Here is a 14,178-nt window from a genome sequence, read left to right on the forward strand (position 1 = left end):
CACCTTCAGCCGTGAGGAAGCCAGTGAGTGTTGTTGGTACAGGCAGTTGGGGGTACCATCTGATACCCCATGGGGACCCCCTTCCTTCCCAAGGGCCCCTATAGACACCCAGGGTCCAGGCCAACTCAGTAGGGCTTCACCTGGAAGGCCTAGGCCAAGTTGCTGTTGGAGGCTTGGGCTGTGCTTCCTGCTTTCTTGTGTGTGCATGCCTATGTGGCAACTTCTTTAGCATTTGGGGGTGAGGGTGGTCGGGTCCCGGGCCGGGGTGGCAGCTAGACCCAGCCCAGCCTCCATGAGTGCCAGGGCTCTTTTGACAGGGGGTGGTGGTGGGGTGGTCTCCCAGCATCTGAAATAAAAAAAGCAGAAGGCCTCAGTGGACTTGGTGTCTCAGAAGGGGTGGTCGAATGGTGAACTCTGGGCCAGGAGGCCAACACCCCCACCGTTCTGCCCACCCCTCTGTACTGTGCCAAGGGGGGTGGGCCACCCCATAGGCCTCTGGAGGGGGGTAATCCTCCAGGGATGCTCACTCTGTCACCCTGTCCAGGATGAGCTGGAATCTTTGCCATAAATCCCAGAGACACCAATGCCTGGCCTCCTGTAGTCCCAGAAGACTCTGGTGTCATTTTGAAGTAGGTTCAATGGAAAGTGGTCCTGTGGCTCGGGGGCAGCCACCAAGTGGTGTCCTGGGCCCAGGCCACCAATGGCCACACTCCCTGGTGCCTCCTCAAACCTTAGTTCTTTCCATCTTGCAGATGAGAAAACCCGGGGTTTGAAACACCTTGCCCAGGATCAGCCAGGATCAACGCTCCCCTTAGGTGAGTGTCTGCGGGGTGTGGGGATGTGGAGCATGCCTTGGGGCCCCCCCCGCCATACCCCCAGCACAGCCCAGTTCTGGGAGCTCGAGAGGAGGGGCAGCGGCTGTTGTCTGGCTCAGCAGCGCACAAAGCCACAGGGGGAAACGGAAGTCAGAGAGGATGGAGGCCTTGCCCAAGATCACCCATGCAGGGCGGGGTGGGGGTTGGGGGGCCGGGGCGGGTGTCGGCCCCGAGGTTTGGATGGGGGCGCAGATCGCAGGGGGCTTGGCCAGGGAGGCCTGCAAAGCCCCAAAGCTGAGCCGAAAGGCGGGAACCCCACGGGGTCCGCGGGCACTTCGCGGCGTGGGGTGCGCCTGGATGCGCGCGCTCACCTGTCAGAGGGCGCGGCCCGGGGCGCGGGGGCGACGGGGGTCACTGCGGGACCCAGTCGGGCTCCCATCAAGCCCAGGCAGAGGGAAGCGAGCGAGCACAGGGTGGGAGATGGAGGGGCGGGAGGGGGCTGCGCGCCCGGGCTCCCAGCCCAGCGCCAGGGGATGGCGAGGCTGGGGGGCCGGTCTGAGGGCGCGGGGGAGCGGGACTGGTCGGGAGAGAAGGCACAACCCGCGCCGGTGTCCGCGCCGTCGGGGAGCACTGGGGCGCCCCTCCCGCGGGGTCCAGGCAGGGCGGCGCCAGGCGGCGGTGACGTACACTGGGGAAGTGCCGCGCGAGCGGCCAGAGCACTGAGTCGCCCCCGGCACCGCGCCCGGCAGCTAGGCGAGCAGAGGCGCGCGGCGGCCGAGCGGCAGCAGGTAGGCACTTCCCGGGTGCTTCCGCGGCTCCGGGACTGGGACCCTCTGAGTCGCCCCGGCGCTGAGTCTGCACCCGGCGTGGGAGCGGCCTCGGGGTCCGCACTTTTGCCTTTCGCCCTCCTGGTCCGGGGGCGCCCCGGGCACAGACGAGCCCCCCATCCCGGGCGGCCCCCACTGAGGGCCCCGGGGAGCCAGCCACACCCCTCCGCGCCCTCGGACCCGAGTCGCGCGACCTCGACTTCCCCGGCTCGTCTGGGCGCCCCTCCGTCGGGCAACCCTCGGGCTGCATCTCCGGTTCCGGGTATAAATAGCTCGGTTCGCGGCGAGCGTCTGGGGCTCGCCGGCTATATTTGGTGGGGCTAACGCACCCTTGCCGCGGCCCGTGCCCCCTTGCCGGGGGATTGGGGAGCACGTGCACTCCAGGCCGGGGCGCCCGGGGTGGTGGTGCCCGAGGGCCCGTCCTCTCTCTCACCTCCTCCCTGTTCTCATCGCCGCCCTAAACACTCACCAACCCAAACCTGCCCTCAGGCAAAGGCTTCTGATCCAGACCCTGGGCAGAGAGATGGGGACTCACCTTCAGGATCAGACTGGAGTCCCTGAGCTCGCCTCACCCTTCTCCCAGGCCCCTAGCCCTGGGAAAACCAGGTGGGGCCTCAGGGGCCTTGGTTTACTTACCTGAAAAGTGGGTTGACAACTTACCTACATGGATGCTGGCCCAGGCCCGTGGCTGGCAGGCCTGTGAGTGGAAGGGGAAGCAGTTGGGGTCATGGCCGCTTGTGGGGGGTGGGGGTGCCTGGATTCTGGGTGAGGGACAAAGGGGCAGCCCAGGGCCCAGAGTGCTTCTCTGTCCCAGATGCACTAAGCTGCACACCCAGAGGTGCCTGGGCTGACAGGATCACTCTGTGTGATGACCATGGCCAGGCTGAATGGTCTGAGGGGCAGGAGATGGCAGCTGGACCAACAGCCTTCATGCAGCCCAGGTCAGACGGGCTTGTCCAAAGCCAAGGGCAGGTGTGGGTGCTGTGTGGGTTAGGGGGTTCAGGGGTCCATTGCCTCATTCTGAAGGCCCAAGAGTCTGCAGGGGTCAGATGGGCGCTGGGAGGGACAGGGACAGATGCAGGAGTGTGTCCTGGAGGATGGACTGGGCCCTTTGGGCTCAGCTGTTAAGGAGTTGCTCCCATGGTGGGAGGTCTGCCCCCAAGGGGCTCTGAGGGCATGGGTGGCAGTGCCCAGACAGGCGTGGAGCCTTCCTGCCCAGCAGTCTGTGGTGTAGACAGTGCCTGGGGTGGACATTGGGAGGCCTGATCCCCAGACAGGCTCTGTAACAACCCCATGTGACCTTGGGCAGGGCCTGATACCCAGGAGGCAACCCAGCTCTCACCCACTCCAGCTGGACACCTCAGTTTGAAGGGCAGCAGGAGCGGGAGGTGTTCATGCTCCTCAGGACACTGGCCAGGGAGAGTGTGTGGAGCGGGGTCTGTGGGGTCCCACTCACTGGCTGGTGGTGTCCGTATGACAAGGCTGACTTGCTCCAGGGCGGTCCTCGCAGAGACCTGGCAGGTGTGGAGGGGGCCAGTTCAGCCTCCTCGAGGTGAGGAGCCCAGCAGAGCCACCCCAGGGCCCTGGGCTGGCCCTTCTGGGAGGTGACCAGTGGAGAAGACAGCCAAGCAGAGCGATCAGTCCATTGGAGACACCTCCGGATCAGGCAGGATCAGGCCTCGGGCGCACTGGGCCCCGACACAGGGGCGGGGCGGGGCGGGAGCGGACAAGGCATGGGGCTCCTCATGGCTTCGCCTCGGCGAGTGCAGACCTCCCGGCTTCAGTCTCCATCTGTGAAACGGGCTGTGCGGGGAAGTGGGTCCCGGAGACCCGGAGTTCTCTGTCAATGTTGCTAGCTCCAACTCGCGCCCACCTGGCCCAGCCCCAAAGGGGGGACAGTGAAGCGGGCCCCGCTCTGTGGGAGCCGCGGGGTCCCCTTCGGCGCTCGGGGACGCCCAGTGTGGCTCCGGGGCTCGCTGATCCGGGCAGCCGCGCGCCTTGGCTGTGCGCTCCGGCCAATACGGTAGCGGGAGGGAGGGCGCCTACTTCAGGCAATACGGCGGCGGCTCCTCCCTTGGCGCGGTCACGTCCCCCACGTCCCGCGCGCGGCCAAGCAGCGGGGCTGGGGCGGGGCCGTGCGGAGCATCCTCTCTCCCTCCGCACCTCCCAGCCCCCCGCTGGCGGCGAGGTCGGCCTGACCCCCACCTGCCCAGCCAGAAGCTGGAACAGGAAGGAGCGTCCGTTGTCCGTCCTGCTCCCTCGGGTCGGGTGGGGGTGGTGGTGGGTGGAGCTCAGGGTCCCTCCACATCCCCCTCCCCAGCCCTTCTCCCCTCCTCAGCCACCTCCCCCCTCCTACTTGTTCCAAAGGCCCTATGTGGTGGTGGTGGGAGCTGGGAACCCAGTTTTGGTGGAAGGGGCCCCTCTTGGCTGGTGGGGCTTGCCGACACAGAGACCACCTTCTGGGCCTTGGCCTTAGGTTACAGGCTTTCGGGTTGGGGGGCTGTAGGGAGTTGAGGAATGGGACAAGGTGGCCACGTGGATGGGCAGGCCAGGCACTCCCAGGCTGGGCAGGGTTGGGTCCAGGCCTGGAGGGGGACAGCTTGGGCCTGCTCAACTGCCTCCTGGCCCCTCCTCATTGCCCACTGAGCTCTCTAGAGGAGGGGGCTCCAACAGGGTAAGCACAAAAACATCCCCAGGGCCACTCTCGAATGGCCTCCTCCTGTCATAACGGGGTGATGGTGGTGGAGCGGAGAATGACTCAGAGCCAGGGGCTGGCCTGGGGCGCAGTGTCCAATCTGGTGAATGAGGCCACTGTTTCCACCCCACCGACCCCTGCAAGAGGACGTGAGCCCACCTGAGAGTTTGCAGGGGCACTGGACATGTGGTGGAGAGCTGTGTGGTCAGTGGAGGTGGGGTGGAGGGCCCAGGCCAAGCTGAAGAGGCCTGGACCAGACCTTCACCCACTGCCCAGCTCCCACCTCCCCAGAAAAAGCCCCAGTCACCTCCCTCCAGTCACAGCTCCAAACACAGGTGAGGGCAGGGCTGAGGTGGGCATCTGGGGTCCTTTCCCCCGTCTTGGGAGGGAGACAGGCACTCTGACCAGTGGTGGATGGGTGAGAGTGTCCTGGATCTTCTGGTTACCTGTTTGCACAACAGGGGCAATGGGAGAAGGAAGAAGGGGAGGTTCTCCCTCCTCCTGAGGGTGCAGCACCCTCTTGCCTGTCAGCTACCCCCATGGGCTTCAGGGGCCTTGGGGCTCGAGGAGCCAGGTGCTAGCCACACTGGCCCGCTTCCCTGTTGCTCAGGCATGTCTCCCAAGCCACCTGGTGCGGGAAGAGTCAGGAAGAAATGTAATTGCCCCTTTCCTGCCCTGCCCACCTGGAGCTAGTCTCCAAGGACTAGAAGTCCAGTTAGGTAACTGGCCAGCCTAGAAAGTGCACCGACTTAGCACCTGGGACAGGACACAGGCTCTAGGGCTGGGGGCCCCCCGCACTGAACCCCACTCCCTGGGTTCATGGCCTGCCCTGGGGACTGATGGGCCACAGACCCAGGACCCAAGGTGGGTGAGGGGACTGCCAGTACAGAGGCCTAATGAGCAGCGGCAAGCTGTGGCTGGATTGGAGTGGCAGAAGGGGTCTGGGAGGTGGTGAGGCCAACAGGATGTGAGTTCAGGGCTGGCTCTGAGGTGGGCGTGTGGGGTCGGGTTGGGAACACATTGGTATGAGGTTTGCACTAGCTCTCCGGGTGGATATGCGGGGGTGGGGGTGAGGCTGGGCACTGTCACCACCAAGATGGCATTCAAAGCCGGTGAGTGTAGGCAGAGAAGGGCGGCACTGGGGAGAGGGGTAATGCAGAAGCTGGAGCCTGACCCCAGCTAGGACTCTCACCCAGATAGCCAGTGGGCCCCTGAGGGAGCAGCTGGTGGGAGCCCTTGATTTGGGAGGGCACAATGGACGGGTCATTCTGAGGGACCTCTGTGTACATTCCTCTTTGGGCCGGGACCTGGGGGCAGTCCCTGGAGCCTCACCTGACCCAGAAGCGGGCACATACACCCCACCTGGGAGATCAGCTTTCTGAGGCCCAGAGGGTGGGTTATTTCTGGGCCACGTACATGGTTTGCATGCTTCTCTGGGAGACTAAATGTCACTGAAAGGACAGCCGGCCGGCATGTGCTCACAGATGTGCTGGTGCCACCTCCCTCTGCGCTGCACTGAGGGTCTCCGACCGGCCCCCAAGGGGGCTGCTCCTCCCACCCTGGGTTTTCCTTGGAACATCAGCCACCTGTACCCAAGCCTGCCTCTTCAACATGACGGGCTGGGCTGATTGAGGACATTTTGCTCTTGGAAATCCCAGCTCCTTCTCCACCCACCCCATAAATACACAGAGCACTGCTGAGCGAAATCCCTTTGCCCCCAACCTAGAGCCCCCCAGCCCTCCATCATCTTCCCTGCTTGCTCACCACCACCTACACCTCTGTTGGCAAACTGAAATTCACTAGAAACCTCAGTTTGAGGACCATCTGGTGTGGGGAACGGGTTGAGGGTCATTTCAGTGTGGCTGGCACCCTGGGCTGGGGGGTTAGCTGGGAGAAAGTAGTGTCTGAAGAGCTTCTGGGGCATTCAGGGGTTGGTGAGAGAGATGACCATACTGGGCCTTGGTCCAGGCACAAAAGATGGCCCCCTCCCCACATGAGCTTCACGTGGCAGCCCCTTGGCCCACGCAGGTCCCAGAACACGCTGTACCCTCCTGCCTCTGGGCCTTGGCACCCATCCCTCTGCCTCCTCACCCTCCCAGATGCTAGTTCTCCTGAGGATCCTGGGGGCCTCCAGGGAGGACCCAGCCCTGGCGGGAGAGAATGGGGCCTCAAAGGTTGGGGTGCCCATGATCCCCATGGTGCACCAGGCATGGCTGGTGGAACCACGGAAATCTCAGAGGGAGGCCCTCCTTTGTTCTGTTTTGGAACCTTGGGTTTATAAGAGTTGGGCTATTCCTAATTGCTCGGCCCAGACACACTCCCCTCCTTGGCCTCTACATGGCCCACTTGATTTACTTTAAGAAGCCCACAACCCCAAACATGCCAGGATTCTGAGGACAACCAGCCCCTCAGTGCCCCCATGACCATGACCACTGTCCTGAGTCCTGGGTCTGGGGTTCCTGTGCTTTCTGCCTTAAATAGTGTCACTGCATCAATAAGTATTGCTTAAGATAAGTATATCTTAGGAATGTTCCCATTCCTAAGATACACTTATTAGTTTTTTGTTTTTTTTAATATCACTCAGATGCACGTACCTTAGAGACCTTTTAACCTTAACGCTATCAAGGGGAAGGGACAGCAGCTCGGTACCCCCACCCGGGAAGTTTGGCTGCGGATGACCTTTGTCCCTTTGTCCCGTTCCAGGCTCAGGCACCCGGCTGTGTTGTCAAAGGCAGGGCTCTGGAGGAGAAACTAGGGGTGGGCCACACCGAAGCTGTGCTCAGACTGTCCCGTTCCAGGTTCTGTGCAGCCTCAGATGTGGAGGTGGCCACCCAGGGGGCTATGCCAGGTCACGGGTCTGTGCACACATTTGCAGGAGGATGGGGGGCTCCCTTGGCTGGGGTGCCCCCGTGCACCCTTCAGCTGTGTCCCCGGACGGCAGCGCAGCCCTTGGCGTCGGACGCACCCTTCATCCTGCTCACTGAAGCCCAGGAGCCTTCCAAGCACTGGGACAAAGTGCTTGAAAGAGCACTGGGGTCTGAGTGCCGGGAGAGGTGAGGGCTTCTCCTAGGTTTCCCAAAAGTGGCGCCTGTGGCCCTGGCCCAGCTGAGAACCAGCAGAGGCTCTGAAGGTGGACCTCTGGCCCAGTCTGGGGTGGGGGGCAGGGCCGCTGTTCTGCTCTGGTGGGCTGTTGTCTGCCTTGTCATCACCCTGACAGCCAGCTGGCTCCTGGAGGTCTGGTCATCAAAGGGTGATGCCCACGGACAGCAGCTACTTCTTAGAATCACCTAGGATGCCCTTAAAAAACAATCCCCTCCAACACCCTTTGAATCAAAGCCCAGGACCTCCCTCCACTGCTGAATCAGAACCTGGATACCCACCCGTCCACTGAATCAGAGCCCACCCCCCGCACTGAATCAGATCTCAGACGCCCCACCACCGCTAAATCAGAGCCCAGATCCCCCCCAGACTACTGAATCAGAGCCCCCAGAGGGCACAGCACCTGTGGCTGGGGTGCTGGGGGGCAGGCTGGAGGCGGGGGGGGCGAGGGGGGAGCAGAGAGTGTGTCTTATTTTCCACATTCCTTTCCCGCCACACTGAAGCTGTGCTCAGACTGTCCGGGCATAGAAGCCCTTGTCCTCATTCCAGAGCCCTGTCCCAGGTTCTGTGTAGCCTCAGATGAAAGAGTGGCCACCCGGAGGGCTGTACCAGGTCAAGAAGGATTCAAGGAAAAGGGGCAAGGGGTGGAGTCAGGACAGATTATGAAACCCAGGAAGGCGGGCTGATAGGAAGGGGGCTGTGGCTCTGCGTGTGCAGCTCGTGCAGGAAGTGCTCAGGCATCGCGCAGGTGGAGTGTTTACACCACTAAGTCGGCAGATACTACACATCAGCGCTTCCCCCACCAGGGAGCTGGTTTATAGCTCGCTGCTGGTGGGGAGACGCAGCTTCAGTGGGCAGCAAGCGGCTGGATCCAACAAGCCCTCCCTTCCCCGCGCCTGCAGCAAGGTCTACTCTGTCCTTGGAACAGCTTCTGCCAGGTGAGGTGGGGGGACTAGGCCACCAGGCTGATCTCTGGGATTAGAGGGTTTCTGGAGCAAGGATCAGGGAAGGGTAGGGGATGAAGATGGGAGGGGAGGGGAGGATCTCCAGGTGGAAATCTGGCTGCAGTGTTTCAAGTTACTGGGCCTCAAATGAGCTTAGTTCCTGGGGTTTAAAAGAGGAAAGTTGACCCTGAGCTTCTTCAGGTTTTGGGCCGGCAGTGGGTGCGGCCAGCTCCCTCCTTGGCAGCCTGGGGGCTAGAATGGTTTGCTCTGGTAGGCCGGGTGGAAGCGTGTCCCTCCTGCCCTTCCCTCGCCAGAAGGGTTAAACTCCAGCGGCCGACAGGCACCTTCCACCTGGGCCGGCCCTGCTGCCCTCAGGCTCCCAAAAGAGCTGAGGCAGGTGGATGATAACGAGATGGGACGAGTCGGGGCCAGCACAGTGACCCCCGCCCTCCCCACCTGCTCTTCCCCGCACAGCACAGCCTGTGTGAGCCTCTTCTTCAGACTCTCACTTCTTGTGCAGTGTGATCAGAGTGGAAAGGACCGGGGCGCCCTGTCCCCCTGGGGGTGGGAGAGCAAGGCTGGCCACATCTAGATTGAGGTCTCAAGGGACTGCAGCCTAGATCGGGCCCCAGGTCCTCACCAGGGCTGGCTTCACTGCCCGAGGTGCTGGCTGCTAAAACCACACTGCTTCCCAACACAGGGTCAGGCGGGAGGCCAGAGCACGGCTGACTTCCCCACTGGGGTCTGCCCTCCTCAGGAGGTAACTTGAGACCTGGCTGAGCCCAAAAAAGCCACTGCCCTTTAGAGCCAGCTGTATGGGAGCAGGCCAGGCCTGAGCGGGGGAGGGAGGAGGAGCTGCAGCTGCTGGTCACCCCAGACCTTCCTGCCCTGCACCCAGCACAGGTGAGGGTCAGAGGCAGGGCTCTCAGGTAACATCGGGCAGGTGGCCTGGCCCAGAGCTGAGCTCCTGCTGGGGGTTGAGGCCTGAAGGGAGGGGTGGCCGGCCCGGGTGCCAGCCCTCAGGTGCTGTCCCCACACTGCAGGGCTGCAGCTGGGTGACTGCCTGACAACCGAGTCAGCCTGGCTTCCTCTTTCTCAGGGACGCGGAACCAGCCCTCCTGGCCATGGGAGGGGCAGTGGTCGACGAGGGCCCGACGGGCGTCAAGGCCCCAGATGGGGGCTGGGGCTGGGCCATCCTTTGGGGCTGTTTTGTCATCACAGGCTTCTCCTACGCCTTCCCCAAGGCGGTCAGTGTCTTCTTCAAAGAGCTCATACGAGAGTTTGGGATAGGCTACAGTGACACAGCCTGGATCTCCTCCATCCTGTTGGCCATGCTGTACGGGACAGGTGAGGGGCCGTCATGCCAGGTGACTGCCTCTGGGAGTTCAGCAAGTTCAGTTCTGGACAAAAAGGCCTGGGGGTCGGGAGTTGGGTAGCGCACCCAGCGTCTTCAGCCCCGGTCCCCAGGGGCACCTGGTGGGGAGCCCTCGAGGATGCCGTGGTCTCCAGAGTGCAGACGGGCACAGGCCAAGGCTGTCTGGGACCCTGTCCAAAGGGCTGTGTCTGCACAGCTGTGCTGGATCCCGGAGCCGTTCTTGCTGCCTGCACAGACCAACCAGAAAAGACCCCTCTAACGGGGACCGTTCCTTGTGAGCCATGCTTTGCTTAAAAGATGGGCGAGCGTGACCTGCACACTGGGCACCTGGTGCCCCTGTGTATCCTGAGCCAGGGGCAAGGGGGCATCAGGGAAGGGCAGGTCTCTCTGGGCATGGAGAGCCTCGGTCCCGCCCCTCAGCTGCTGTCCCCCACCCCCCAGGCCCGCTCTGCAGCGTGTGTGTGAATCGCTTTGGCTGCCGGCCCGTCATGTTCACAGGTGGCCTCTTGGCATCCCTGGGCATGGTGTCTGCATCCTTCTGTGGAACCATCATCCAGCTCTACCTCACCGCTGGGGTCATTACCGGTGAGTGAGGCCCCGCCAGAAGTGGGGCGGCCGGGTGGCGATGGCTCATGTTGATGGAAGAGAAAGGACCTCCCAGGAGTGGGCAGCTGTGGGGTGTACCCACCGGGTGCCATCCTGTCCCTCGTTCCCCGTCTGTCTCTCCCGGGCACGTGGGTTGGCAACAGGGGCTCTGAACACACGCTGAGTCTCCTCACGTCGACGCCTGTCAGACCCACACATACAATCATTCAGGCGGGAGCCCGTGCTGGGGAGAACTGGGGCCGGGCCACCTGCGCTCACCCACCCACTCTCCTCCAGGCTTGGGTTTGGCGCTCAACTTCCAGCCCTCACTCATCATGCTCAACCGCTACTTCAACAAGCGGCGCCCCATGGCCAACGGGTTGGCGGCAGCGGGCAGCCCGGTGTTCCTGTGCGCCCTGTCCCCGCTGGGGCAGGTGCTGCAGGACCACTATGGCTGGCGGGGCGGCTTCCTCATCCTGGGTGGCCTGCTGCTCAACTGCTGCGTGTGTGCTGCACTCATGCGGCCCCTGGAGGCGCCCCGGCTGGGTTCAGGTTCGGGGCCTGGGCCCCAGCGGCCGTCCCGGCGGCTGCTGGACCTGAGCGTCTTCAGGGACCGCGGCTTTGTCATCTATGCCCTGGCCGCCTCCATCATGGTGCTGGGGCTCTTTGTGCCGCCTGTGTTCGTGGTGAGCTACGCCAAGGACCTGGGTGTGCCCGACACCCAGGCGGCCTTCCTGCTCACCATCCTGGGCTTCATCGACATCTTCGCGAGGCCCACCGCCGGCTTCATCACAGGGCTCAAGAAGGTGCGGCCCTACTCTGTCTACCTCTTCAGCTTCGCCATGTTCTTCAACGGCTTCACCGACCTCACGGGATCCACGGCCAGCGACTACGGTGGCCTGGTGGTCTTCTGCATCTTCTTTGGCATCTCCTACGGCATGGTGGGGGCCCTGCAGTTCGAGGTACTCATGGCCATTGTGGGCACCCAGAAGTTCTCCAGTGCCATTGGCCTCGTGCTGCTGCTGGAGGCCATAGCTGTGCTCATTGGGCCCCCGTCGGGAGGTGAGTGCTGGGGGCAGGGCGGGGAGCGAAGTGCCTCCCCTCCCTGAGGCCTGGCCAGGCCTCCAGGCAGTTCCCACACCTGCTCTTCCTGGGGAGGGTACTCACCATGGGGGCTCTTAGCTGGAGGGACCCCCCCCCCCCGCCCCTGCTCCCAGCCTTGTCTAGCCAGGCCACCGTGTACCTCAGCACATGGCCAGCCGGTGTCAGGAGAGAACATGGCCTCTCACACACTCTGGGTCCCCCTTGGTTCATTGTGGGAGGAGGCCATGGGCTTGAGTCATGGGGACAGGTGATGGCTCCAGGGTGGAGTGCTGGTCCTCCTTTCTGGCTGTCCCCACACGCTGGGGAGGCTCAGAGCTGAAGGTCGGGTTGGCTTCTGTTACGTTGGGCTTTTGCTTTATTTTTTGATAACTGAGAAAATAATGGTGTGCGATTAAAATGGCGTGCACAGTGGGAGCAGTGTGGCCAAGGCCCCACCGAGCCGCTGCACCTGGGTTTGGGTCTCTCCAGCCAACCCTGTAGTCCCCCTGCTTCCCACTTGGCCTTGGCCTCTGGCTCTTCCTGCCTGGAGAGGTCTGGGGCGAGGGTGAGGAGGTGCCTGGGTCGTCACTGTCTCGGGGTCCCAGGGTCCTTCCGGGGCCCAGGTGGTTCCTACAAGGGCCGCCACAGTGACAGGCAGCGGGGCCAGATCCCTCCAGGTGCCTCCACCTGGCGGGGGATGAGGCCCCACCGGAGGCTCTGCTCCAAACCCTCATCGAAGCCACTCTGCTTTAGCCTCTGGGTCTGCGCTACCCGGGGGAAGGTGGTGGGGGTGTGGGTGGCTGCCTCAAGGGCCCTGGGCTGTCCCCGGCAGGGCACTGGTGACTGGGGGGATTCGGTGGAAGCTGCAGCCCTGGGCTGACCCTGTCCCCCTGCACTGCAGGCAAGCTCCTGGATGCGACGCACGTGTACCAGTACGTGTTTGTCCTGGCGGGGGCTGAGGTGCTGGCCTCCTCCATCGTGCTGGTGCTGGGCAACTTCTTCTGCATTGGGAAGAGGCCCGAGGCGGCCACGGAGGAGGAGCATCACAAGCCCCCCGAGGACGTGAGGGTGGACTCTCGGGAGGTGGAGCACTTCCTGAAGACAGAGCCTGAGAAGAACGGGGAGGTCGTTCACACCCCAGAAACGAGCGTCTGAGCCGGGGGAGGCCAGCAGGGGTGGCAGGGAACTGGACAGAAACCATCAACGCTCGTATTTATTTCACAAACAGGACTAGCTTGGGCGGGGCTCTTGGCTCCACGCCGGCCGCCCGGGCAGCGGATCATCGCCCGATCAGTGTTTTTCGGGGGACGTGGCAGGGTGGGAACGTGTCATTCCAAGGTGGATCTGTGGTGAAGCCAAGCCGTGAGGTTATGAGCCGTCTGCACCAGGGACCCCACCTGCTGACCCCAGGGAGCCCGGTGCCCACCGCTGGGCTCAAGGACCCAGAGACCCACGCTTTGGAGACAACATGATTTTAATCAGGGGGCGGGGCCGGGGACAGCTGCGGAGCGGGCACTGCCACGACAGGCCTCCCTGCGTGCCCATGAGCGCCCCAGCCCACCCCTCTTTGAGCGTCCAGTGGACAAAGCTCCCTCCTTCACTTCTGAAGGTTTGAGATAAACCTGCATGTGGGAGGTGCCGTCTCAGAAGGAATATCTTCCAGGAGCTGCAGGAGTTTTGCTCTACGTAGGGGCAGTAGTCTAACTGTTCACCCCAAATCTCACTTTATCAACAAATAGCCTGGTTATTTTTACAAAGTGGTTCTGGTCCTTGTTAGCCACGTCGGCCTTCTAAGCACTGCTGGTTCTGGACCCTGCCCTGATGGACCCCAAATGGCTCAGAGTGTTCACACAGCACCCTGGTGGCTGGCAGGGAAGGGGTCACGCTGCAGGGGTGTGTCCACTGAAGCTGAGATATACGTGTGGTTTCTGTTCACTGGTGTGTGTTTAAAGAAAATGATCTGCCTGCCTTTTGTTTATTCGCCCCTCAGTTAGCTGACAGTCACCGCATGTGGTCAGCGTCCTGGGCTGGTATCTGCTCCCCATCCTCCTCGAACAGCCCCACTCAGCCTCACCCCGGGTACTTCACACCCACCTGCCCTTGTGGCCAGCGGCGGCCTATGTGGCTGGGAGCCCGGTCAGAGGCCGCTGGGGCCGCCTCAGTAGGTGGTGCGTCGAGGGCGCTGGGGATGGCAGCGGGCACCCTGGCGGGCCGCGTGCAGCCGGAGAGATGCCACGTCCCTGCTCCTCTGCAATGAAAAGCAAGCAAGAGCTCACATCTTGGGTCCGCCCCAGAGATGTCGCCCCGAAGGGGCTGCTGTCTCCCTCCTCCATCTGCCCCTTGAGCTCTATGAGGGAGCCAGGCACCTGCCCGCAGCCCCCTGCCCCATCTGTCATCCTTTCTGTCCTCCCTTCCCCTCTGCCAGGGGCTTGGGCTGTGGGTGGTGCTAGCAGTCACAGGGGTCAAGTGGTAGCCCTGCATCCGCTGACCTCACCCTGTAATAAGGTGGGCGAAGCAGGGCCCCCAGGCCAGCCCCTGGGCAAAGCTGAGCCATAAGCGCCCCACTTGTCAGGTCTTAAAGGGCGAGCCCCACCTGTGGTCTCTGCAACCACCTACCTGAGCCGGAGGGAGGCAGGGAAGAGGATGCAAGTGGGCAGCCTGCTTGTGCCCCTCCCCCAGCCACCTCCCAGCCCTCATCACACCGCCCCCTTCTCTCCTGATATGAGCTTGGCCTGGCTGTCGCCAGTCATTCAGT

The 14,178-nt window shown here is 62.9% G+C and overlaps 1 protein-coding gene across 2 annotated transcripts; it reads left to right on the forward strand.

Moving 5' to 3' along the window:
- Positions 1-1,491: 1,491 nt before the first annotated feature.
- SLC16A3 (solute carrier family 16 member 3) lies at positions 1,492-13,180 on the forward strand. 2 transcript variants are annotated; one of them, XM_068529909.1, is made up of 7 exons: positions 1,492-1,603; positions 8,243-8,374; positions 9,081-9,140; positions 9,480-9,727; positions 10,197-10,340; positions 10,638-11,402; positions 12,325-13,180. In XM_068529909.1, exons 4-7 carry the CDS (start codon positions 9,505-9,507, stop codon positions 12,576-12,578), a joined length of 1,386 nt encoding a protein of 461 aa, XP_068386010.1. In that variant the 5' UTR covers positions 1,492-1,603; positions 8,243-8,374; positions 9,081-9,140; positions 9,480-9,504; the 3' UTR covers positions 12,579-13,180. The 2 variants fall into 2 exon arrangements, with proteins under 2 accessions (XP_068386010.1, XP_068386009.1); XM_068529908.1 differs by lacking the exon at positions 9,081-9,140 and having other exon boundaries at positions 1,493-1,603.
- The last annotated feature ends 998 nt before the right edge of the window (positions 13,181-14,178 follow it).

This window comes from Eschrichtius robustus, chromosome 20 (genome assembly GCF_028021215.1).
Source record: "Eschrichtius robustus isolate mEscRob2 chromosome 20, mEscRob2.pri, whole genome shotgun sequence".
Classification (NCBI taxonomy): domain Eukaryota; kingdom Metazoa; phylum Chordata; class Mammalia; order Artiodactyla; family Eschrichtiidae; genus Eschrichtius; species Eschrichtius robustus.